The sequence below is a fragment of the Musa acuminata genome, chromosome BXJ1-6 (assembly GCF_036884655.1).
Source record: "Musa acuminata AAA Group cultivar baxijiao chromosome BXJ1-6, Cavendish_Baxijiao_AAA, whole genome shotgun sequence".
In the NCBI taxonomy this organism is placed as follows: Eukaryota; Viridiplantae; Streptophyta; class Magnoliopsida; order Zingiberales; family Musaceae; genus Musa; species Musa acuminata.
In genome coordinates this window covers 2780575-2803666 of record NC_088332.1, presented here as the reverse complement: position 1 = coordinate 2803666, position 23092 = coordinate 2780575, and the positions used below count along the sequence as shown (strand labels likewise).

The 23092-nt window shown below is 42.7% G+C and overlaps 5 protein-coding genes across 10 annotated transcripts; 3 read left to right on the top strand and 2 right to left on the bottom strand.

Moving 5' to 3' along the window:
• The first annotated feature begins 510 nt into the window (after positions 1-510).
• Positions 511-2731, top strand: LOC103986625 (probable inositol oxygenase). Its single transcript, XM_009404665.3, has 11 exons — positions 511-643; positions 722-794; positions 916-997; positions 1095-1299; positions 1384-1443; positions 1528-1580; positions 1654-1776; positions 1852-1921; positions 2013-2091; positions 2176-2257; positions 2329-2731. The coding sequence occupies exons 1-11, from the start codon at positions 628-630 to the stop codon at positions 2353-2355; spliced, it is 870 nt and encodes a 289-aa protein (XP_009402940.2). The 5' UTR covers positions 511-627; the 3' UTR covers positions 2356-2731.
• A 156-nt stretch (positions 2732-2887) lies between these two features.
• Positions 2888-6795, top strand: LOC135675614 (abscisic acid receptor PYL2-like). Of its 6 annotated transcripts, none has more exons than XM_065185941.1 (5): positions 2888-3230; positions 3350-3633; positions 3718-3854; positions 5036-5098; positions 5166-6795. In XM_065185941.1, the coding sequence occupies exon 5, from the start codon at positions 6079-6081 to the stop codon at positions 6664-6666; it is 588 nt and encodes a 195-aa protein (XP_065042013.1). In that variant the 5' UTR covers positions 2888-3230; positions 3350-3633; positions 3718-3854; positions 5036-5098; positions 5166-6078; the 3' UTR covers positions 6667-6795. The 6 variants fall into 6 exon arrangements, 5 of the variants coding, with proteins under 5 accessions (XP_065042013.1, XP_065042011.1, XP_065042012.1 ...); XM_065185939.1 differs by having other exon boundaries at positions 3718-3859; XR_010513941.1 differs by having other exon boundaries at positions 3378-3633; positions 5036-5591.
• A 917-nt stretch (positions 6796-7712) lies between these two features.
• LOC135675613 (protein NDL1-like) lies at positions 7713-12220 on the bottom strand. The gene is made up of 11 exons (XM_065185936.1): positions 12063-12220; positions 10132-10231; positions 9574-9671; positions 9366-9454; positions 9162-9222; positions 8990-9076; positions 8834-8911; positions 8701-8757; positions 8550-8605; positions 8325-8460; positions 7713-8187 (listed from the first exon to the last, which is right to left on the bottom strand). Exons 1-11 carry the CDS (start codon positions 12120-12122, stop codon positions 7966-7968), a joined length of 1044 nt encoding a protein of 347 aa, XP_065042008.1. The 5' UTR covers positions 12123-12220; the 3' UTR covers positions 7713-7965.
• A 2740-nt stretch (positions 12221-14960) lies between these two features.
• Positions 14961-16689, top strand: LOC135582591 (heat shock factor protein HSF30-like). The gene is made up of 2 exons (XM_065185934.1): positions 14961-15467; positions 15733-16689. Exons 1-2 carry the CDS (start codon positions 15186-15188, stop codon positions 16471-16473), a joined length of 1023 nt encoding a protein of 340 aa, XP_065042006.1. The 5' UTR covers positions 14961-15185; the 3' UTR covers positions 16474-16689.
• Positions 16690-16994: 305 nt separating this feature from the next.
• On the bottom strand, positions 16995-22537 carry LOC103986619 (BTB/POZ domain and ankyrin repeat-containing protein NPR1). Its single transcript, XM_009404660.3, has 4 exons — positions 21550-22537; positions 19803-20550; positions 17866-18066; positions 16995-17473 (listed from the first exon to the last, which is right to left on the bottom strand). Exons 1-4 carry the CDS (start codon positions 22255-22257, stop codon positions 17217-17219), a joined length of 1914 nt encoding a protein of 637 aa, XP_009402935.2. The 5' UTR covers positions 22258-22537; the 3' UTR covers positions 16995-17216.
• Between the last annotated feature and the right edge of the window lie 555 nt (positions 22538-23092).

Below are 23092 nucleotides of genomic sequence, written 5' to 3'. Positions count from 1 at the left end.
TTAGAACAATGAACACCTCATCTGTGATCCACCTATGGCATATATTAATCTAAAAAGACAATGCTATTTTATTCTTTTCATGAATCATGCATGAGAATAAACGTAACCCAGATGTATGCACTTGTCTTGTTCTACGTAAAATATTATGACCTCGAAGGCCAAGTTGAGGATGAGACAATCATGCATGTTGACCTTGTGGTGTCTCCACGCCAGTTCCCAGTCATTCCCAGACTCGTCTTATCCTCTTGTCCTTACTGCGCTTCCTCCCTAAATTTGCCTGGAATTTACTATAGATTCCATGTTCTCATCCACGACAGCAATAATTTACTATAAATTGCTTGTCGTAATCTATCACGATGATTCACTATGCGTCACGTGCATTAATCCCGTCGAGATAATTCACTATATTATACGCAGTTGACCAATTCAAATCTTTTGTCCAGCTCAGCTCTGCGTCACAGAACAGCTGTGTGCTCCTCCAAATGGCAGACTTCTCCTTTTGCTTGCTTGCTTGCATCGCCCCCTCCCTTTATATGCACTCTCTATCTTGTCACCACCGCCAAATACAAACAATACCACATCATTCCCGTTGTTCTTGTTGTTGTTGTTTTTGAGTTGTGTGCGAAGATGACTATGGTCGTTGGTAATTTTTCTTCTCTTCTTGTTTTATGTGATTTAGTGTTGGATTGCGTGGATGTGATGGGGCTTGTTCTTGTTGCAGGAGACTCGAAGGAGATGGGTTTGGGTGGTGGCTTTGTGGTGCCAGATACCAACTCATTTGGACAAACCTTCAGGTATCATTAGCTGATTCTTGTGGTCCACTTTGCTGTTGATGTGATAAAGATGCTTGTGTTTATGTTTCAGTGGCCTCATATGAGTTGTTGTTTCGATGATCTGTGATCACCTCATTGGCAGGGACTATGATGCTGCATCCGAGAGGCAGAAGTCAGTGGAAGAGTTTTACCGAGCGAACCATATCCATCAAACCTATGATTTTGTACGTCGGTCACATCGTTCCTTTTTTCTTGTTAGCGAGCATCGGGCAGAAGCAGCAATGGAGGTAATTAAGATCAAGGTGTATGTTTGATGAACAGGTGAAGAAAATGAGAGAGGAGTATGGCAAGTTGGATAGGGTGGAGATGAGCATCTGGGAGTGCATCGAGCTGCTCAACGAGTTCGTCGACGAGAGCGATCCCGATCTCGACGAGCCACAGATCGAACACCTGTTGCAGACCGCTGAAGCCATCAGGAAGGACTACCCTGACGAGGATTGGCTTCACTTGACCGGCCTGATTCATGGTGAGCTGCTTGTTCATGGAAATTAGTCTCGTGGAGCTTCTGAGGTAGAGTGACGTCGTTGGACTCTGTCCTGCTGTGAAACAGATCTCGGCAAGGTGCTTCTCCATCCAAGCTTTGGCCAACTCCCGCAGTGGGCTGTCGTCGGTGAGCACTGCCATCTTCTTACTTCTCTTTCATCCGGGAATGTTCTTCCAAGGTGCTGATTCTGTGAGCTAATTCTTGATGCAGGTGACACATTCCCTGTTGGCTGTGCTTTTGATGAATCCAATGTTCATTTCAAGGTACCGGACTGCTTCAATGGATGATGCCAATCCAAAAATCTCATGCTCTGATTGCTTCTCTTGGTTGCTGCAGCATTTCATGGAAAACCCAGACTACGACAATCCTAAATACAACACCAAGCTTGGAGTTTATTCTGAAGGATGTGGATTGGAGAATGTACTCATGTCGTTTGGCCATGATGACTACATGTATCTGGTACATCATCAGAATCTCTCTCTCTGTACCTCAGCATTGATGAACTCAATTATGATCACAAAGTTCAATCTTTAGGTGGCCACGGAGAACAGGACTACTCTTCCTTCAGCTGCTTTGTTCGCCATCCGATACCACTCTTTCTACCGTAATTCCATGAACTCATCACATCCTTTCACTTCTCTACCATAATTTCAGATCGAATGAACATTACTCTGTGTTGTGCTGTTGCATTTCAGCTCTGCACAAGCATGGAGCCTATCAGTACCTACTGAATAAGGAAGACAGAGAGAATCTGAAGTGGCTACATATATTCAAGTAAGATCTCAAGAATCTTGATGTTCTGATAAATCTACTCTCTCAAGATTGCCCTGCTAACAGCAAACCATTGTTTGGATCCAGCAAATATGACCTGTACAGCAAGAGCAAAGTCAGAATCGATGTGGAGGAAGTGAAGCCATACTACCTTTCCCTCATCGAAAAGGTCAGTGTCTTGGATTTCTTCTTTTCTCTCTGCTCACCGCTGTTGCTAAGTAGCTACAGTTCCTGCTGCAGTACTTCCCAGCTAAGCTGAAGTGGTGAGGTCCCCTTGAGCATGATCCACTCCATGGTCATCGACTCTGAGGAGTCGAGGAGTTCCCATTTTCTTGGATTCATCAATGGTCATCTCACACCGAGCCCCTCAACCTTTCTCTATCTATCTCCATCAACCATGTACTGCACTCATGAGTAAATAAAGCACGTTCCAAAGAGCTTAGTTTCTGCAGTGGCAGTCATAATTGTGAACTGTGGCTTATATTATGTTGTTGATGTGCAATGAACAGTGGTATGATGTGCAATGAACAATAATATTATCGGAATTTTATTTATGCTATACATCGCAATGTAAACCATATCTTATATAGTTATATCTATATATAAATTTTCCAAAAAAGAAGTAGAGTTATTATTTCCAAAATGACCGTAATATCCCTCGCGTTCTAAACGGATTTCAGGTAACGGTAGGTGGTACGCTCGTAAATAATCATGTAAGGGAGTACAAAACCGTCAAATATAACGGTTGTGAACGAAATACAACCGTCAAATATATATGTATTTGGCTCGTTTCGTTTTATACGAGTCCAGAGAGTAAGGGTTCTCTTGCGGCCGCGCTCGCGTCACGGCGGCGCAGCAGAATTCGAAGCTACGGTTTTCTCTCTTTCGTAGATCCTTGGAGTTTCCTATGGAGCTCGGTTGTTGATCCATTTCTAGGGTCTGGATCGGTGTTTCCTCGGTTCGGCCTCCGACACCGATGGCTACCGTCAACACTTTTGATCTCCTGGCCGATGACGACAACGACGATCCTTCTCATCTTATCGCTGTCCGGCAACAGAAGGTTGCCTCCAAGAAGCCCCACGCACCCGCGGCTGTGCCGGCGACCAAATTCCTGAACAAGCCCCTCCCTTCCGCTCAAGCAGGTTTTTTTTTTTTTTTTTGCTATTCTTGATCCTTCCTGATTACTGTTTGCTCGAAAAATTGGCATTTTGTTTGTTCTTCGAGCTCGTTTTATCAACAATTAATTAGTTAAAGGATTTAGGAAACGGGGACGTCAATGGATTTGCCAGGGGCTACGGTGGCGGTGTTTCTGAAGAGGGTGATGGTGATAAGCCCTCTGAAAGGGGGCGTGGAGGATATGGGGCGCAACGGCAGTATTTTCGTGGTGGTCGACTTGGTGGATATGGCAATAGTAACGGAGAAGGCGGGTCTGACTCCGAACGACCCCCACGTAGAAGAAGGTGGGAGCGGTCGGGGTTATGAGATGAAGCGTGAGGGCACAGGGCGTGCGAACTGGGGAACCAAGGATGATTATTTGATTGCACAGTTATGATTAATCTTTTATTACAATAATATCATCCATCAATGCTTGTTTATGTATTTGTGCTGATCTGAGAATAGTTGGATTAGAGGGACCGAAGAAGAAGCAGACATGGATGGGAAGCTTGCAAATTCTAAGGAAGAATAGGATGGTGGAACACAAACAGAGGTGAATAAGGAAAGCATGGAGGCCACAGCAATTGAAACTGATGAAAAAGAACCTGAAAGTAAGGTACCTCATCATCTAATCTGATATATTTGACCCTATTTATTTGTAGGTGTAGTTTAGATACTCTTAGTATTATTCACTTTTTTTCGGAGAATCACTGCAGTCTTCTCTCCCAACAGCATTTTTGTTAATGATAATGATAAAGTTGGTGGATTCACTTATTGATTTAAAGAAACTAGAAGCATCTTATTTAGGGTCCAACACTGAACATCTTCACATTACATTTAAGATGAGGTAAATCTTGTCCTTGTTTGCTATTGCCTTTGAGAGAACTAGGTGGCTTGCTATAAAGCTTATATATATCTGTCACTTCAGTTCCGTTGCAGGCATACACTAAAATCTACTTACAGCCCTATCTTTGAAAATTTCCCTGTGCAACAAAATGTTGCTTGCAAGAAGGGCCTTGGAAATTGTATGCTTTCAGTTTTCTTGGATATTGTTTTGGTTGCAAAATATGTTTTGTGACTTTCTGTTAATTAAGGCCATAAATCAAAAGTATAAAAAAATCTGCATGTATGATATCGTTTGATGAACCAGGAGCATATCTAGTAAGCTCTTATTTATGGCTGCGGTCAATCGAAGGGGTCATGGTGAGAACCAGGAGCATATGAAGTGCTTCATTTTTCTTGACCAAAATACATATTTTGTGGTAGCATCAACGTTTATGGATTTTGGTGAGTGTTTTCAGTGCCATCTATAATTTAGAAAGCCACCACATGTTTTGCATGGATGTTTTCGAGGAGGGAGCTGACAACTTGAGACGTCCTGTAAACGTACCACTATATTGTTTGAAGTAGCAAAGCTAGTACTTCAGTTAGTATCTTTAGTGCTACCAACGAATGCATTGCCAGTTCTACATTTTCAAATGTTTGTCATAGATATATACCAGGGAGTGGATTTCTAACTGCATCTTTGAAAGGAAGTATGGCTTGAATAGAAAAGGAAGAAATAAATGAAACCACTCATTGAATATTTTCTTTTAGATTATTACATTTTAACTTTGTCTGGAAAAAAATGTGCTTATGTTTTCTGTTTGTGTTCACCTGTTGAACTTGTTGATGTGGGAAATTACATTTTATTAAGTTGGTAAGCTTAGTCACATCACCTCTTGTGGACTCCACCTCCATGTAATAGATCGTTAGCAAAATCAAATTTTAATGATACTAATGATTTTAATAGGGTTCCGACAAGGATATGGGAAGAAGAAAAGATAGTGCTGATCGGGAGGAGCGAGGCAAAAAGGTATTGTATTCTCTGATAAATAAGTTTGCTTTGAACGGAACCAAACCTATGTGATTTCCTGCTCTAGTCCGAGTATCACAGAGTTTCTGAGACCAGCTGAAGAGGAAAGATGCTACAGTCTTGGTGGTCATGGCCATGGCAAAGGCCAAGGTGATCATGGAGCGATTTGGCGGTGCAACAGTAAGCCCCACTTATGCTCCTTCCATTGAGGATCCTGGACAATTCCCCACACTTGGGGGAAAGTAGAATACTAGTATGCCAATGCCTTTTTCCCCACCCTTCTCTTGCATCTCTTTCAAAATTTTGTTTATCTAACTTAGAAACTTGTCTGACTTCTTTCTTTTAATTATTCTGTTTAGAAATTCTATATGGTTAATACTCAGGTGGTATAATTTCTTGTACTTGCAGTGTTCTCTTTGACCACTAGTATGAAGTATGTGGTTAGATAAAACTAGCATTGGAATAGTAGAATCTGATCCAAAACATTGCATTTCGTTGGATCTCTTTGAATCTTCCTGCTGCTGTTTGCATTATCTGATCCAAAACAACCGTATTCTGATCTGATACAAATTTTCAATTCAGCCAGATATGTTATACAGAAATGTGCTGTGGAATTAGATTTCTTCAGAATAATTAACAAACAACTGTGATGATCTATATAGCATGCCCCTTCTTTGTCTTTACATTGGTTCCACTCGATGACAAGTAGGGGAACCAATGTATTCGTTTGATGTCACTCACAGTCATCCATAAACCTGCCTTGATCCTATCCTACAGATGACATGAGCAGTTGACATGACAGCTTTTGTGTGTGTATATATATATATATATATATATATATATATATATATAGAGGGAGAGAGAGAGAAGTGAACAAGTCCAAATCGTGCCCAGCTTGCACGATCCTCTCTCTCTCTCTCCCCTCGACTCGCTCCTCCATCTTCCCTTAAAAGAGAGAGAGAGAGAGAGGGAGAGAAGCCATGGAGCCGCACTGCCACCCTGCCCAGGGATTGACACAGGAGGAGATGGCAGAGCTGGAGCCGGTGATCCGAGCGCACCACGCCTTCCCGCGTGCGCCGGGTACGTGCACCTCCCTCATCACGCAGCGCATCGACGCCCCGCTGTGCGCCGTGTGGCCCGTCGTCCGTAGCTTCGACCGGCCCGAGCGATACAAGCACTTCATCAAGAGCTGCCGCCTCGTCCGCGGCGATGGTGGCGTCGGCAGCGTCCGGGAGGTCACCGTCGTGTCGGGCCTCCCGGCGTCCACCAGCGTCGAGCGGCTGGAGATCCTGGACGACGACCGCCACGTCCTCAGCTTCTGCGTCATGGGCGGGGAGCACCGGCTCAGGAACTACCGCTCCGTCACGTCGGTCACCGAGCTCCACCGGGAAGGTAAGGCCTACACCCTCGTCCTCGAGTCCTACGTTGTGGACATCCCGGAGGGGAACACCGAGGAGGACACCAAGATGTTCACCGACACCGTCGTCAAGCTCAACTTGCAGAAGCTCGCGGCGGTGGCCATGGCCTCCTCGCGCGCTGAACCATGCACTGCTTCAGGTCGGACTTGATGACGCTAACATGCACTGCGTCGGTTCCCTCTTTCATATGCTGCCTCTGTTGTTTCACTTGAACTCTTCGTATCTTTAACCTTGGTGTTTGCTGTACTGTCGTTTGAGATAAACCCCTATGTTTCTTTCCTTTTTCTTCATCTCACTAAGAAGGTATTGTTGATGCGCATCTGTACAAGATTTTCCAGTGCCTGCCAATGAAAGATCTGTGGAAGGCATGGGTTAGAAGAGGAGGATGATGAAGAAGAAGAAGAAGAAAGTAGAAAGGTGAGGGGAGGCACAGGAGACATGTGAGCAGACCTTGGGAGACATGTGACACTGCATCAGAATCTAGTCTTTGGGAGTGTGTGCGTGAGCAGCCCCTCTTTCCAGACTCTCTTAACTGCTACTAACGAACCAGAAAGGGACTTCCCTACTCGGAGGTCTCCTCTGCAATCCTCTGTTTCGTTTTTACTTGGGAGTTGCTGCTGCTAGGAAACCTCGAAGGCCATGGCAGTGTCGATCTACCAAGGGAAGATCTTTAAGCTTTTAGATTGTCTCGGTGTTTAATCAAAATCGAGTCAAGATTACCAAAAGAGAAATCCATATTAAAGTCGAGATGAAATAGAACATCTGCGAGGGAAAAAGGTGAGACCAAGAAACCAATCTTCCCACTCCTCAGCAGCTTATTGTGTTCTTAATATTAAGGTTCCCGATTCACTTGAATCATCTCCTTTCTTTGCGTATTAGTGTTAGTGAACTCTGTCGAAGTCTGTAACCGATGCATTAGGGCAGGCCAGAAGAGTATCTGGTTTCATTAGTTGTCTCTCACATATGTGATTCAGAATCCACACTGTATCTTGTTAAATCCCCAGAGATTGTCCAATCCATGACAAAGAGTTTGGACTGGAAAGCAATAGAAAAGTAGCAACATTGTCTTGTACATAAATCACACAACCAGGCTGTTTTGGTTCGACACTGCATAGCTTGAGCATATAACTGAGTCTTGGTTCATATCTGGAAATATTGAAATGAGACAAACATTACCTCTGGCAGATCTTAAAAGCTGAAGCTAATGATTGAGGGCAACACTTGATTACTTTGGTCATCATAAAAAATCGATTTACACAAGTTATTTGAGGACAAATGAATTTCGATAACAGCCCTTAATAAGCTCGCTTATTCTCGATGATATCTACAATCCTACACTAATGAGCCAAGAAACTGTGTCTGTATAGGAGGTACATGATGCTTTACATTGTTTGGCAAAATTGTGCCTCTGCCTATCGACAAGTCGTATGTTTCTTGATACTAATCTTCTCAGACTTTAAGGGAGATCCGAGTCTTGATTGGCTTTAGCTTCAGTCCCATGCTTTCGGGCGACAGCAGTTCGGGAGAGATGCATAACGGACTGAGAGGACTCCGCGGGCTGTAGCTCAGCTTGGTCGGTCTGTACAAGCCGTACCCCATGAGGAAGTACTCCAAGGGGATCAGCATGGCATGGGGCTGCTCTTCTGTCACGACCGAGCCACATGCTTGAACCTGCAGCGTTTTGACAAGGATGCCAAGACAACCATGAGAGGATGAGAAATAGATCCCAGATAAATGTCGATGGTAGGAGGATTTCACCGTAAAGAAGGATGCAAGACAGTTTGAGATGATTCGATCAAGTAGAATACCTCTACCAATGCGCTGTATCTCTTGTCTAGTTCTTTGGTCATGTTCAGGGCTTCTGAGTGAAACGGAGAGTTCTCACCTACAAAAATTAGAGTCCGACACCGCAGTTTCTTCAAATCTTCCATCAAGTCGTGTCTCCTGTTTAAGCATCAGAGCACTATGAATTCTTCACTACATTGTCTGCAGTAGATCTAATAATTTACAGAGCTAAGAGAGTAAGGGTATACCCATTAATTGACTGAAGAAATCGCCAAACATTTTCACTCTGCTTCTCATCAAGCAACTGCAGATTGTAAAATAAACATACTATGAGAAAATAATCCGAATATATCTCGATCAAATTTCAGAAGGGAAACAAACAGTAGATGAGTTGCTAACACTTCTACAGGCTAGTACAATGTCTGACTCAGGAACTTGTGAACTTCCTCGTACTTCCTGCGGCACATTTAGAAGAATAAAGAACAGCATGATGCAGAAAAAAATTGCCAAGGAGTGAATGCTCCTAGCATACCTTACTGAAGTATCGTTGGAGTAAGTATTCCTTGACCAAGCCACACATTCCATAAAAATATAGTAAATTTGATACTACCTGAGATTTCACATCTGATCATTAGCACCAACTCTCCATTACGATTGGAACATTATCGGTTAGAATATCAAATCATACCTTAGTATACAACCATTCCGTCCATGAAGGAGCCTTACAGAGAGGTGAGACAAGTATTAGTCCAAGGACACGCTCCCTATATTTAGTCTGAGAGATGCATAAACAGGTTCTTAGGCTCTAAATTAAGTGTTTAACAAGCTAATATGTTAAGGGCCTTAATTGCAGCACTTACAGCAAATAGAGTAAGAATATAAGCACCAGCCGTAACCCCAAAGCACATGGCAGAGCCTAACCTGGAAAGATCAAATTAAAAAAAATGGAAAAAAAATTGTTATGGAACAGTGACCGTGGCGTAGAAAAAACAACTTATGATTTGTAAGCATTGAGTTCACCAAAAGATACTGCCAAGAAGAGAGAGAGAGAGAGAACAGATTACCCGAAATAATCAAGAACCTCTGCCACCTGATCTGCTAGCTGGTCAACAGAGAGTGTTGGTTCATCTGCAGAAATTGGAGCAGCACCTAACTGCAGGATTCTTAGAGTAGATGACCAGCAAAATCATGTTAAAGAAATATCCAGAATGTGAACCACAGACATGTTTAATAAACGCATGTCAAAACATAAGCTGCAACAGAATTACCGACCTCATGTCCTGGAGGACTAATATGGTATATGCAGAAATTATGAAGCAGCAAAGAAGAAGCTTCCGGACAAAAAAGTAATCCTTGAAAGCATGACATATCTGAACAAATCAAGAAGAGTAGAAGTTATGTCCATTTCTTTTTTATTTCTATTAGAAGTTAAACCAATTGCATGGTGAATGACAGAATTAGCAAAGTTTCAGAAGAACACATTCTTGCATCTTAGCCACAAACTAGGTTAACCCCATGCACAGTCAAGAATGCAGGAGGGCAAAGGTATCAACACACCAGATGATTAGGACAAAACAAAAATGGTAGGAAGAAAAGAATCAAGAAAGGAACAATATAGTAGCAACAACAATGACAAGCCACAACTACTGGAAGTCAGCTAGGGAGAACACAACATTTCTAGAAATGAGTGATCGAGTGTTTGATGCAAGCAAAACTAAATATGACATCAAGTAAGATCGCTAGAAAGAAAAACCATGTGGTACATTGAGTTAACAATGAATGTGATTGAACTAATAGAATAACAAATAAGTGCGATGCCACACAACTTACGATTTAAAGCAACATCTGGATATGTCACAAGTGCAGGCTTTTCTAGATCCCCATAAACAGCAACTGAAATAGGGCCATGGCTTGTTAATACATGATGTTCCTGAAGAAACAAATAAATGTGCTGATGAGCAAACAAAGAAACACTATAGAAAAAGGACTTAATAATTTAGAATAAGTGATTGCATGTGCACAAGTAAATGGCAAAGAAGAAAGAAATCGAAGCAAAAATATGACATTAGACAGAAAATATAGCAACCTTGTTAGTGGGAATGAGAATCAACTTTTGGTTTGAAAATATAGCAACTTTGTTAGACAGAAAAAAAAATGCTGAGAAAGATAATGAGAATCAAGGACCTCGCTATAGGAGACTTGATAGTGGGAATGTTAATAATCATCTTTTGGGTTGAGATTCATCTAAGGAGAAGAGACTATAAGTAACATACACACACAATATATACATACATACATACATACATACATACATTTATACACACACACACACACACACACATATATATATATGTATATATATATGTGTGTATATATATATATATGTGTGTATATATATATATATGTGTATATATATATATATGTGTGTGTATATATATATATATATATATATATATACATTTATACACACACACACACATATATATGTATATATGTATATATGTATGTATGTATGTATGTATATATATATGTATATATACATATATATATATGTAACAGGTAATTGTTAAGGAGGAAGTAGGCTAAAGAAAGGTAAAGGTGTGTGTTGTGAAGACAACGTGAAATGACAAGGAGATAGCATAGCATGATTCAAGACCATGCATGCCCTGAGATGTTATTGAACACTGGATATGTATAAGATTTTGGAAAAAGGAAAAATAGATCTAATTTGGCCTCCCACAAGCTTACAAGATCAGAAAAATAAGAACCACAAGAATTTGACAGGTGATCTGACTCCAAATGACATGTGCCACAACTGGCAATAGCTAAATCCCCAAACTGGTCGAAAATGACTAAAAACACACGAAAATCTCATGTTGTGGAATCGTTTCTGTATCATTATAGCCTATCCCTTCCAAAATTAGCACACTGAATCATAACCTTACCCATATTTAGAGCTGTCTATCATTAGACTAACGAAGTAAATATTCTGAAAGCATCATCATCGAGTATAATCTGGTACGTCACTCGTAATATCTGTATGTATAGCTAAGCCTATATTTCCCAGCTAGAAACTAACCTACCGCCTGATGCTTCAAGGAAAAAACGATTCTATCTTAAGCAATGAATAGAACGACAGGCAAAACAAGTGCGTGCTTTTCCCGTCATAGTAGGTTCAACGATGGAGACTTACAAGACGCCTTGTCTGAAACACACACACACACACACACACAATGGAAAAAGACTCCGCGAGGGAAAAGAAAACTGTTCTAATAGAAAGAAAAGCAAGCTCTCATCCAAGATAAAGCCTTCAAATTTTTCATAGAGAAAAAGAAATGCAAAACTTTCATCAGCAAACCTGCATAAGAAGATCGATCATGTTGAGAAAACAACACAGAATGGAAAAACAAATTAGCAAACAAAATACACAACTGACACCCATAAAGGAAAAGAACATCAAATGCAGCAAAATAAGACAATGAATTAAGCAATGGATGAAAAAGACTACTTTTTTTACACCCATGAGAAGAAACAGCCATAGCCTAAAGCAAGCATTTTGGCGCAGGGAACGATTAATCCCTCTCCACGCGACCAATTACCTCGAGGAGAAAAGATAGGAAACTCATAGAAATGCAATTTACCTGCTCGGAACGCAAAACTTACGCCACATTCTACGTTTCACCCCATCATTAATCGACCCCAAGAAAGCTCAAAGCAACAGAGAGGTAAAGGTGATAAGCATTGAATCAGTGAATTCCTACCTTCCCTCCGAACGAGATCCTCTCCACATCCACCGAGACCGTCCCGCTCGATTCCCCCATGGCTGCAAAATCCAATCTTTCTCCTCCTCCTCCTACCTCTTTTGCTTTTCTTGCGCCTTCCACCTGTGATGGCTTGGCTTATTAATATACCGTCGGGCTCCTCTGCCTCCTCCTCCTCCTCCTCTCGGCTTAATTCTGGTCAAACTTAACCGTGGTTTGAGGGATTAGCCCATCGACCGACAGGTCAAATCGAATGACGATACTGCCCTTCACAAGATACGAACCGTCCGATGAACTGTCGGCCGCGATCCGAGCCGATGGCGCCAGGACGCCCGCCACGGATCAGGAACTCCGGATGTGGCACGTGGTGGGTTGGGGGTGGGCCGCATCGCGCTGTGCCAGGTGGGACCCACTGTAGTACACCCAAGGCAAGCTCGCCGCGTGGCCCCGTTGGTGTGGGTGGCGGGCGGAGTGAGGCGGAAGCGCGTGCGGCCCCCTCCCCTCGTGCTCGATCATTGCCGAGGGATCATATCGAAAACGACGACTTAGTTCACGACGCTTCTGCAGCGTGCTTCCCGAAGGTGCACCGACAGCCTGTGTCGTATGCCAAGTCGTGCGTCAAAAAAGGTCACGTCCTGGGCTTGAGAAACACGTGGCCCCTGAGATGTCCTAAGGTTGCCTCCGCGTGCGTGTCCCAATTCGTGACACCGTTTAATCGTTTAAACTTTATTTAGTGGCAATTCACCTTTCAACTCTACTATTAAATTTTATCGAATATTTATAGAAACAATATAAAAGACATACAACTAATATTTCATGAGAAGTCTAATTTCACCATACTACCTTTTAAATATAAAATTTTATTTTTTTTTCTTTATAATGATATTAAAATTAAATTAAATTTATATTTTTCGAAAGGATAAAATCATACGGATACGTTCATCGTTCAAAATGGATAATTCCTCGTACGAATGACCGATCGATCAAATGATCCTTTGTCAATTCTGAAAAGAATTTTTAAATTAGGATGGATGGTAATGGAAATTGAAATTGAAATGAAAATTGTCAAGTTCTCTTTTCCACAGGGTGGATGGTAATGGAAATTGAAACAAAGATTTAGTTGCACTGTCGTTGAACGCTCTCTCGGCATATTATATACTTCTCTAAAGGAAGAAGGTGGCAAGTCGTTGGCAATTGCGAGCGACATGAGAGTGGTGAAGGAAAAGGCCGGCGTTTTCCACGAGTTCTCTCGTCATTTTGCATGTGTGGCAAAGTCAAAAGAGAACTGTCCTCACCTCACCAAATACAGAGAATAATTTACATTCATTAGACTAAGATAGATATTTTCACGTGAACTCGAACATGAAATCTAATCATATTGAAATGAAATGTCAACCTAATGCCAATTCTATACTGAAACAATGAATATAAGAATGTAGTTTGTGTAAATTAAGCCGGATATATCAGCCTAATGCATCGATACCTAAATTTAGATACGTAAGTATAAACTAATAATAATAATAATAATAATAATAATAATAATAATAATATTTACACTGATCAGATAATAAAATAATGGGATGGGATAGGATGAGCTCTAGTTATCAAAATCAATGAGATTACAAAATAATCTACTCTAAATTGATTGAAGGATTCTCAAAAACAATGGTTTACTTGAAAAAAAAAATCTAGTGATAAATAAAAAAGATAAATTAGTATTAATTGGGATATTAGAATATAATATAGGAGGAGACTTTCGATTTAGTGTTAACAATAATATATTATAAAGAATCCAATCTGAAGCTTTGTGAGATATGACGGTCATTATCTAGATTGACCTTTTTGGATTAACATATGAATACAAGAAATCTTTCTCTATATTTTGGTTGATCGATTTATATCACAAGAACAACATATTACATTTCACTTTAGAGATACGATGATACGATGAATAAGGTGTTTATTTGTCTTTCATGTGTATAAAATATTAGCATATGTTTGTTATAAATGATGAGTTATAAGATGATTTTGTTGTAACTCAGATGATCAAATTTCTTCCCCATATGTTATATTGGCAAGTGTGGGTAATCCCTTCATGATTCTAAGCATGAATGTCTTCGCTTTCGATGGGATCAAAGTTGATAGACGTAAGAAACAAGATATTTGTAAAATTAACTCCGGTATTGATTTGCTCTAGATACGAAAATACGTTGACCCATAACGGCCTTAGTGCAACTGGAGCATTATGATGGACAAATCAATTTCTATATGCGTAAGAAGGGCACCTCGATACCTACATCGTCTTGAAAGATTAAGACACGCGGTTTGATCGAAATTATTTACGTAAGTTAGGCTCAAACCATGTCACACTAACTTGTTACGACCAACATCAGACCACATCACCAGAAGATGGCTTTGAATAATTACCCATCAGCCTTCTTTTGGTTCTCTAGGATCCAATTCTCATGTTTAATTTAGTTGATGCGCTTTGAAGTTTTGGTAAGGTTAGATTTGCGTATATTTGGCTCATTTTGATATGATAGTATCAATGATGTAGTTCGAATCTTAAAGATTTAGATCATACGTCCTCCGAGCCGATCTTTATCGCACGCATGGGAGTTCGTCACGAAAAATCCGGAGACACGCGTCGGGCTCGGAATGGGTTCACCAGGTTCAATGATGGAGGAGGCCGACCAGTCGATCACCGCACTCGTGGGCGCTAGAAGAAAAGAAATCAACGGCCTTGCCACCGCGAACCCGTCGATCCCGAGGCCTCTGCCGTAGGATGCCATCGACGGGACGGCAGTGATCGCTCTCCGCAGTGCCTCGGGATGGGATCGCATTCGGACGACGGAAGCTTCTGGAAGCCAGGTGGTGGAAGACGGAATGTGGCGACAGAGAACAGGGTCGCTTCGCGTGTTGCCTGCAGGAACAGAGACGGCCCATCCGTTCGCCGCTCTTGTTCCGTCTTTCCAGAAACTTCTATCCGCCTCCCTTTCAACCGCGCCCGCCCCTTCTTCGCTGGTGCTCACTCCTCACTCCGACGGAGGACAGGAGAAGAAGAAAGGTTGTTGGCAGTGATCCGTTTCTTGGTCCCGGGTTCTGGTTCCAGATTGGCGACCCATGGAGAATGCGGTGTTGATGGTGAAGGAGGAGGAGGAGGAGGAGGAGGAGGCGATGGCGGCGCCGCAACCGCTGACGGGGCTCCACGAGGCCGGCCCGACGCCGTTCCTGTCGAAGACGTTCGATATGGTGGAGGACCCTGAGACGGACGCGGTGGTGTCGTGGAGCCGCGCCCGGAACAGCTTCATCGTCTGGGATTCCCACAAGTTCGCCATCGCCCTTTTGCCCAAATACTTCAAGCACAGCAACTTCTCCAGCTTCGTTCGGCAGCTCAATACCTACGTAAGCTCCGCTCCCCCTGAATCTTGTATTCCGTCTCTATGTCCTGCTGATCTCGAAGCGCCACGTTCCAAAGCAAGAGTTTGGGATATTGGTAAAGGTCGTTCCTTGACGAAAAGAATTCTCAGAACATTGTAAAGATAACGTAGATTTTCACTCGTTTGATTGAAATCGAGACGGAATGGGATGAGACCTGGCAGGTTCGGTTAAAAATCTTCACTTGTCGCTAAGTATTTGTGGGATTTGGTGGTGGCTCTGACGGATGCAGGGGTTTCGGAAGGTCGATCCGGACCGGTGGGAGTTCGCGAACGCCGACTTCTTGGGCGGACGTAAGCACCTCCTTAAGAACATCAAGCGTCGGCGCGGCGTCGCCCAGAGCTCGGGCCAGCAGCACGGCAGTGGTGCTTGCGTCGAACTGGGGATGTTCGGGCTCGAGGCCGAGGCGGATAGGCTGAGGAGGGACCGCAACGTGATGATGCTGGAGATCGTCAAGCTGCGGCAGCGGCAACAGAGCTCTCGGGCGCAGCTCGTCGAGATGGAGCGGCGGATGCAAGGCACCGAGAGGAGGCAGCAGCGGACGATGACCTTCTTGGCGCGGGCGCTCAAGAGCCCCACGTTCATCCGCGAGCTCGTGCTGCGAGGGCAGCAGCAGAGGCAGCTTGGCGGCGCAGGTAAGAAGAGAAGATTGCCGGCGAACCCAAGCTCAGAGGACCTCCTGGAACTCGCCATCAGCTCGGAGATTGACAGTGTGTCCTTGTCTTCAACGGAGACCAACGGAGCGACGCCGGAACCAGTCGATCAGAGCACGGCCGCCATCAGCGATCTGAGATGGGAAGAACTACTCAACGAGAGCATCCTGATGGAGGGTGACGAAGAAGAAGGAGAGCACTCCGAGGCGGAGGCGGAGGCGGAGGCGGAGGATCTGGAATCGGCTGCAGAGCAACTGGAATGGGAAGAGGACATGAAGGATTTGGTGATGCAGATGGATTACATGAACTCGAACCCTTAACACTGGTATCTTCCTCGTGCACGTATCTCTGTGCATGTAGACATGATGACATTATTAGTTAGTCTAAAATATAGTTGGAGATGTTGATAGAATCTAAGTGTTATTTCAGTTATATATCCTGCGTTTGTCGAGTCCACCATTGTAAGAAAGTTGGAACCTTTTTGGCTGTGGATATTCCTGGAATCTACAGTTGATAGTCGTGCTTTGTGGTGTCTACAGTTGACTTTGCTGCAATTCATAGCTGACTTCTTTTACTGTTTTCTTTGACCTCTTCTTTTATGTGGAGACTTCAACTGCAACAGTTTCTTCCTCCTCATCAACTTAGTTGTAGTTGACTTAATGTTTAATCTCATGCGTGTTAGTCATCATCAATCTGACTCAAATTGATCTAACAAAAGTCAAAATTAAGAAAAAAAAAAGGAGAGGTTTTCAGTAAAAAAAAAAAAAAACAATAAATAAAACCCGGTACTTGATTCTGCATTCCAATGGAAGCCACGGATGATCATACTGAGACAGTAGCCTATCCAAGCTGCTTTGCATTAATATTATGATGTTCATAATACCTTTGTAAATAACACAAATCAGTAATATTAGACAAAGAGTTATATAACACATGTTACAGCATGATCTAGTGGTGTGTCATGGTTCTATAAGAGGCAACAACTCAGAGAGACGAAGCAAACATGTTTTGGCACGAAGAAACCATAATCAGCGTACAAGGTATAGAATCGACTAGGTGGGAATCATCTCATCTTCTTGTTCGGGCAAACCTTGTCGATGGATGTTGATGACGATGAGGATGAGGAAGACAAGGCAGACCTGTCGAATTCCTCCTTGTCTTGGCTAAATGCTTTTGACAGGACTTCCTGCAACTCCTGAAATCTCCTCCTCTTCTCCTCCGAAGTGTGGTGTCCGAGGCCAGTGATTTCTGTGAGATCGTCGTCCATGATCTTGTTGATGACCTCTGAGCACCGAGGGAAAAAGCGCTTCCCAAGTTCCACTGTGACATGCCATCATCGATTTCATCAGTTGAATAGTACAGAGTGCAACATCACCAACAGAGCAGCCGGTTGAATCGAGAGCACGTATAACCCAAAGGCTGTCTACTGCATGATTAGCTAGCTACGGCGATACGAAAGTTAAAAAGTGTGAAATGATGAATCGAGAATTTCACTTAGCATTTAGTGCCCATCTTACATCATCTATATGTTTCACCTCCTCCACCGGATTGCCTAATTCTACATAGCCAGCAAAAAAATGAATGGAACTGTAACTACTAGTGTGATTGTATATAATTTTTCAAATTATCATTTCCTGATATAAATATATTTTTCTCTTGAGGATCAAGCGCAAGAAAGCACTGAAAATGGAAAGAAAAGCTTAAGAAAATACCTGTTCTGGAAAGTGCTCTCATTCGTGCCAGATGCTCTTCCTTGATCTTGAATGGTGCTTCGTTTAGATCCATCGCAGTCCTTTGATTTCCAGTAGAACGGTTGCTGGTAGACCCTAAGGTGAACTCCGATGTGCCATCAACTTGTGCAATGTCCATAGCAACTCTTGCCTCCATGGGGAACAATAGTCTTGCCAGAGCAACTGCACGATAATGCAAAACATAAAAGAAATTAGAAAAACGTTATGCATAAAATAACAAAATATAATATTCTGGTATTCTCCTTGTTGTGAAGTCATACGGTGTGGAGTAACTAGTTACCATTTCTGTCAGCATTTTGACATATTTAGAAGTTTTCTTTTCGGACCATTTCCAAAAGGCGACTAGTTTCTCCCCAAAAAAAATAGCATTCTCCTTAGCCTAAAGAATTTCTTGCAATCTTTTTATAAAAATCAGTTGAAACAAACCAAGGAATTGGGTGACGTTTTAACAGTGGACGCAGAAGATTGTTAATCGGCATCAAATCTTTGCTGAAAATATGCTAACATATGCAATAAGAAAAAATTCTGCAGAAACACGTACAAGACTCAAAAATCGAAAGCTTTGAATCACATAATGCATGATTACTTACGAGCATCTTTGAATAGAGACAAAGAACTTGGACATCGGAAGCGCTCTTGTTTCCCGTTACAACATTCTGAACTGAACTTTGCTTAGAAGAATAAACAATGAGGAAATAGAGTTGTACATACAACCAAGATAAAGAGTATATAAATTTTTAACAGATCCTATAATTTTTGTTTAACAGCTCTAACTCAAGATTTGAACTTAGTAAGTTGGACAGCCAACTGCAAGCCTGCTTGTATAGGTTTGAAATAGAAATATTGTAGCTTCGCAACAGCATGAATATGCTGAACTTTTACAAGGCTCACTTGATGTATCTCAAAAGTTTCAAACGAATAACCATAAGATGATCATCAGATGCTTGAGTAGTAACAACAGGAAAAAGAAACATTACAGCAGCAAGAAGAAGATGGCATAGAACAAAACAAGGCAATAAGTTATACATGCAATTGAGGTAACTGCATCTTCGAAGGCCAAAGTCTTTAGAAACACAAAACACATCAGTATAAAGAAATATGCAATTTATACAACTAACTGATCTTTGTATTATTCAGGACCTTTGAATTAAACAGAGCATTACGGAGATATAACATTAAGAAGTAGATTTCGGCACATATGAAAGCATCCGAAGCAGCCAAGAGACATAAGCAAAAGATATAAGGGCACAGGAGAAAAATGATATTAATGAATCGATTTGGAATTGGATCAGGATTCAATAACTAAGGAAAACACTTGAACAATTAAATACTTCTCGAATAAATAAAAATCACACTGAAGTTTCAGCAGATTTGATCTCTTAATTTCTTTAGAACACACCAGAAACTTAATATATAAATGGGCAGTCTAGAGAACCGGGCTCCCGCCAATGAAGGATTTCCAAGGGGTCTATTTATATGCAGCCTAAATCACAAAGTATGATTATTGGAGGTCTCTCTGACCTCCTGTTTAATATATCCTTTGTGTGACTGGCATTTGTTACTTTATATATAAAAAATTACCTATGTAGGAAAGGTAATGAAGATTTAATAAAAAAAAGAATAGCATACGATGATTGGAAAAACAAGACTTACAGGGGTCAAACTCCACTCTTCCACAGTCAACGGGCACACAAAACAAATGACGATTCAAACCATAAAGGCCACTTCTGTATTAGCTGATTAAGAGTGGACAAAAGTACGACACAAGCTAATTTGCGAAAAGGGGGAAAAAAATAACAACTAGTGATATATGATCGACCTTGCAAAATGGTGGAAAAAGAACTGTACAATTAGATCAAAATCAAAAGAAGGATTAACTAGGGACCTGACGGAATTACCTCGATTCTCAAGATACAACAATCTTCCCCGCAAGTCATCACCAGCCATTGCAAGTGATACAGAAGCTTCACCTACTTGTGGATCTCTTCTTTCAGCTTGCTCTAATATCTCAATGCACAAACGACTCTTAGGAGATGCTTCTCCTTCTTCAATCGACCTGAGGTACTCCACAGACTTGGTAAGTCTCTTTGCAATCTGAAGTGCTTTCCTTCCATCCAATGTAAGATCAGATGGTCTGGCTCCCTTTGTCAGAAGTGACACGATGATCTTAGGTTCTTTACGCATTGCAGCTATGTGAAGCACAGTATAACCTCTGAAGTCTCTATGGTTAACATCTGCCAGTGCAAGATCTAACAGCTCTGTTGTGATTTTTGAATCACAATATGCTACCGCATAATGCAATGCACATGCGTCATCTAGCGTTGTATTCCCCTCCTTTAATAGCATTCTTACTAAGTCAACATCATCACTGTCAAGAGCTCTATGTATTCTCTTGACGTGTTTATCAGGAAAGCTGCTGCTTTCAGGTCCCACTAGCCCAAAATTCAAGCGTAAATCCATAATTTGCTTAACAATATCAGGAGGCGTCTTCTTCTCTAGGGTGATGGTATCTAGGTCTGACTTGACTACAACGTCTATGCATTTGCTGAGCAGATTGGCGCATGAGCTATCGCATAGTTTAGCAACAGAGAGAATTACTGGTATGTCATCTATTGCCATCTTGTCCAGAATACCAAGGAGGTGCCGCTGCAATTAAACAATTGATGGTTAACCGGCATTTCAAGAAAACAATGACGATAAGCATACATGAAGAAAAAACCGATAACGGAAACTTCACATATCTAGATAAAAACTTATAGTAAGTTTTAATCCTGTAATGAATATGCTTGTGCTTTAAGAATACAAGAAAAAACAAAAACACTAACCCAAAAGACGTAAAGAATGGCACAACAAATTTTCCTCCATCTAAGAAGGTAACTATGCGAAGGCATAAGTCAACTACGGGATATCAAACTAAGGAGTCGCTACATGTGAGGTGGTTATATATGTTGCAAAAATTGTAGTTATGCACTTCATCTTTCTTGACTCTCTATTTGGAAGGATAAGGTTAGTACTACATTGGTGAAAGCCGCAAGCATCGATCTGCGCCTTTTGTGTACTTGGCCATGTGAAATTTGCTTCCATGCGGCCGCAAACATAAGCTGATAACAACAACAGTAAAGACATGATAATAGAAAGAGCACATCCGATAGGAATGAAGATCGTAAACCCAGAAATTTATACACTCTTGTTCTTGTTCAGAATAACATCATCATCCCTGGCCTTCTATTTTTAATCATGGTATCTACATGACACAATTCAAAGTCAAATTGGCTCTCATCATGGAAAATTAAACTTCTAAATAAGGTGTTTAATTCCTGTTGAAATAAACATGAAAGGAGGATTTACTATAATACCTCAAAGATTACTTTTTTGCTTACTATGACAAAAGAAATCGAAGAATGCATCTCTAAAAGAAGCGAGAGATGAGAAATTTGGTACAAAGAGATGACTCGCCACGAGACCTCCAACATTAGCTGACCAGTAGTAGAAATATCTATGTTGCTTGTGTATCAATCAGACCTCAAAGATCCCATCTTGCTGGTTGCAATCCATGCTCATATACCCACCCAAAACCTCAAGAAGTTTGAGAGAGAACAGCAAGATGGCATGACGGAGATAGACTTGAGCATTCCATTAACACACCTGGAAGAGGCTGACCAGCTCGGCGATTTGGAAGACGGAGGAGGCGTAGAGCACTTCGGCCATGAAATCGACCGCCGGCCGGCACGCCTCGTGCCGGCACTCCTCGTCGACGCAGGCGCACACCGCCTTGGGCAGCGGTGCCACCCTCCCGGTGTAGAGGTACCCGAGCACCGCCACCAAGGCGTCGTACCCGACCTCGAAGTCCTTTACCAGCTCCTTCAGCTCCATCCTCACCGGGGCCGCGGCCGTTCCCCTCCCCCGCCTCGCGAACTCCTCCCGGAATACGATGCTCCGGGCGGATAGCACGCAGCGGTGTACCGCGACCTCGCGGGGCGTTGACCCGCCGTCCCCTGGGGGCCCGACCGCGATGCGGGCGTCGGCGAGGAACTCGAAGTCCGGCGACTGGAAGGCGGAGCCGAGGTGGTCCGACAGGCGACGGAGTCCCTCGACCTCCGCCGCGGGCGGGGCGGAGTCCGGAGCTGCAGCAGCCGCCGCATCGCCGGAGAAGTGCACGCAGCTGCTGTTGTCGGAGCCCGAGAAGGCGGTGGCGGCCGTGAGGTAGCTGGGTTCCATGTCCCGCCGTTGTACCGCCGTCGTCCAACGGCGTGCCGGCATATACTCGGGATACGTCGCGCGCGTTACAGAAGGGGGAGGAGATCTACACGAGATTACGATGGCAGGAAACGTCGGCTTTGGGTTCCGATACATCAAACGGAAGGCTGTTTGACTTTATGGTGATGATTGACCGAAGAGAAGGCGTCGCTCCATCTCCAAGTACTCCTTCGATGATTTGGGCATTGGCTCGATAGGATCGATCAGGCATGATGTGCACGTGTGGAACAAGAAGAAGAAGAAGACGAAGAAGAATAGTATCCAAATGTTACATCTCTGCTTCAAGAGACGGATCGCGTAAAGGTCAATCAAGCCTAAGCAACTATAGAGTTGGTAGACAAGCGACAGCATTAGCTATAAACGTCGTCACGGTAATTGAGCTGGATCACGAGAAGCAACTCACAAGCACCAAGACAGTGTCACATCATCTAGACATCGTCGATTCGTCAACTTAACCTTTCAATCCTCCGACGCAGATTTATTCTCTTGCAGCGTGCCGAAAGAGCGAGTTGAGGAGGTCAACGGGCGGGGAAAGGGGGGGGAGGAAGAACACCTGAGGCGACTTTTTGAGGTAATATTATATTGATCGATGAAAAGTAATTTTGCTTTTGTTAGTGATTAGGAGAGGGATTAGAAAGAATCGACGCGATTAATAAAAGGAGATTAGGTCGAAAAGGAAATATGTGGGGCCGACAGGCAGCTAATGCTTACCTCGCGACGCCCCTTGTTTTGTTTGGGGCCCATCATCCATCCATTCATTCAGCGCGTGTACCACGCGTTCGCAGCCACCTTCGTACCTCACTCGTTCTGTGTTGTCTAATTCCGGGACCCACCGAGGGCTCTGATGGGGCCCGCGTTTCTTCCGATTGGATTTGGCATCATCATCATCCGATCTAAATATTAAATGACTGTAAGATTGTATGATTCTAAA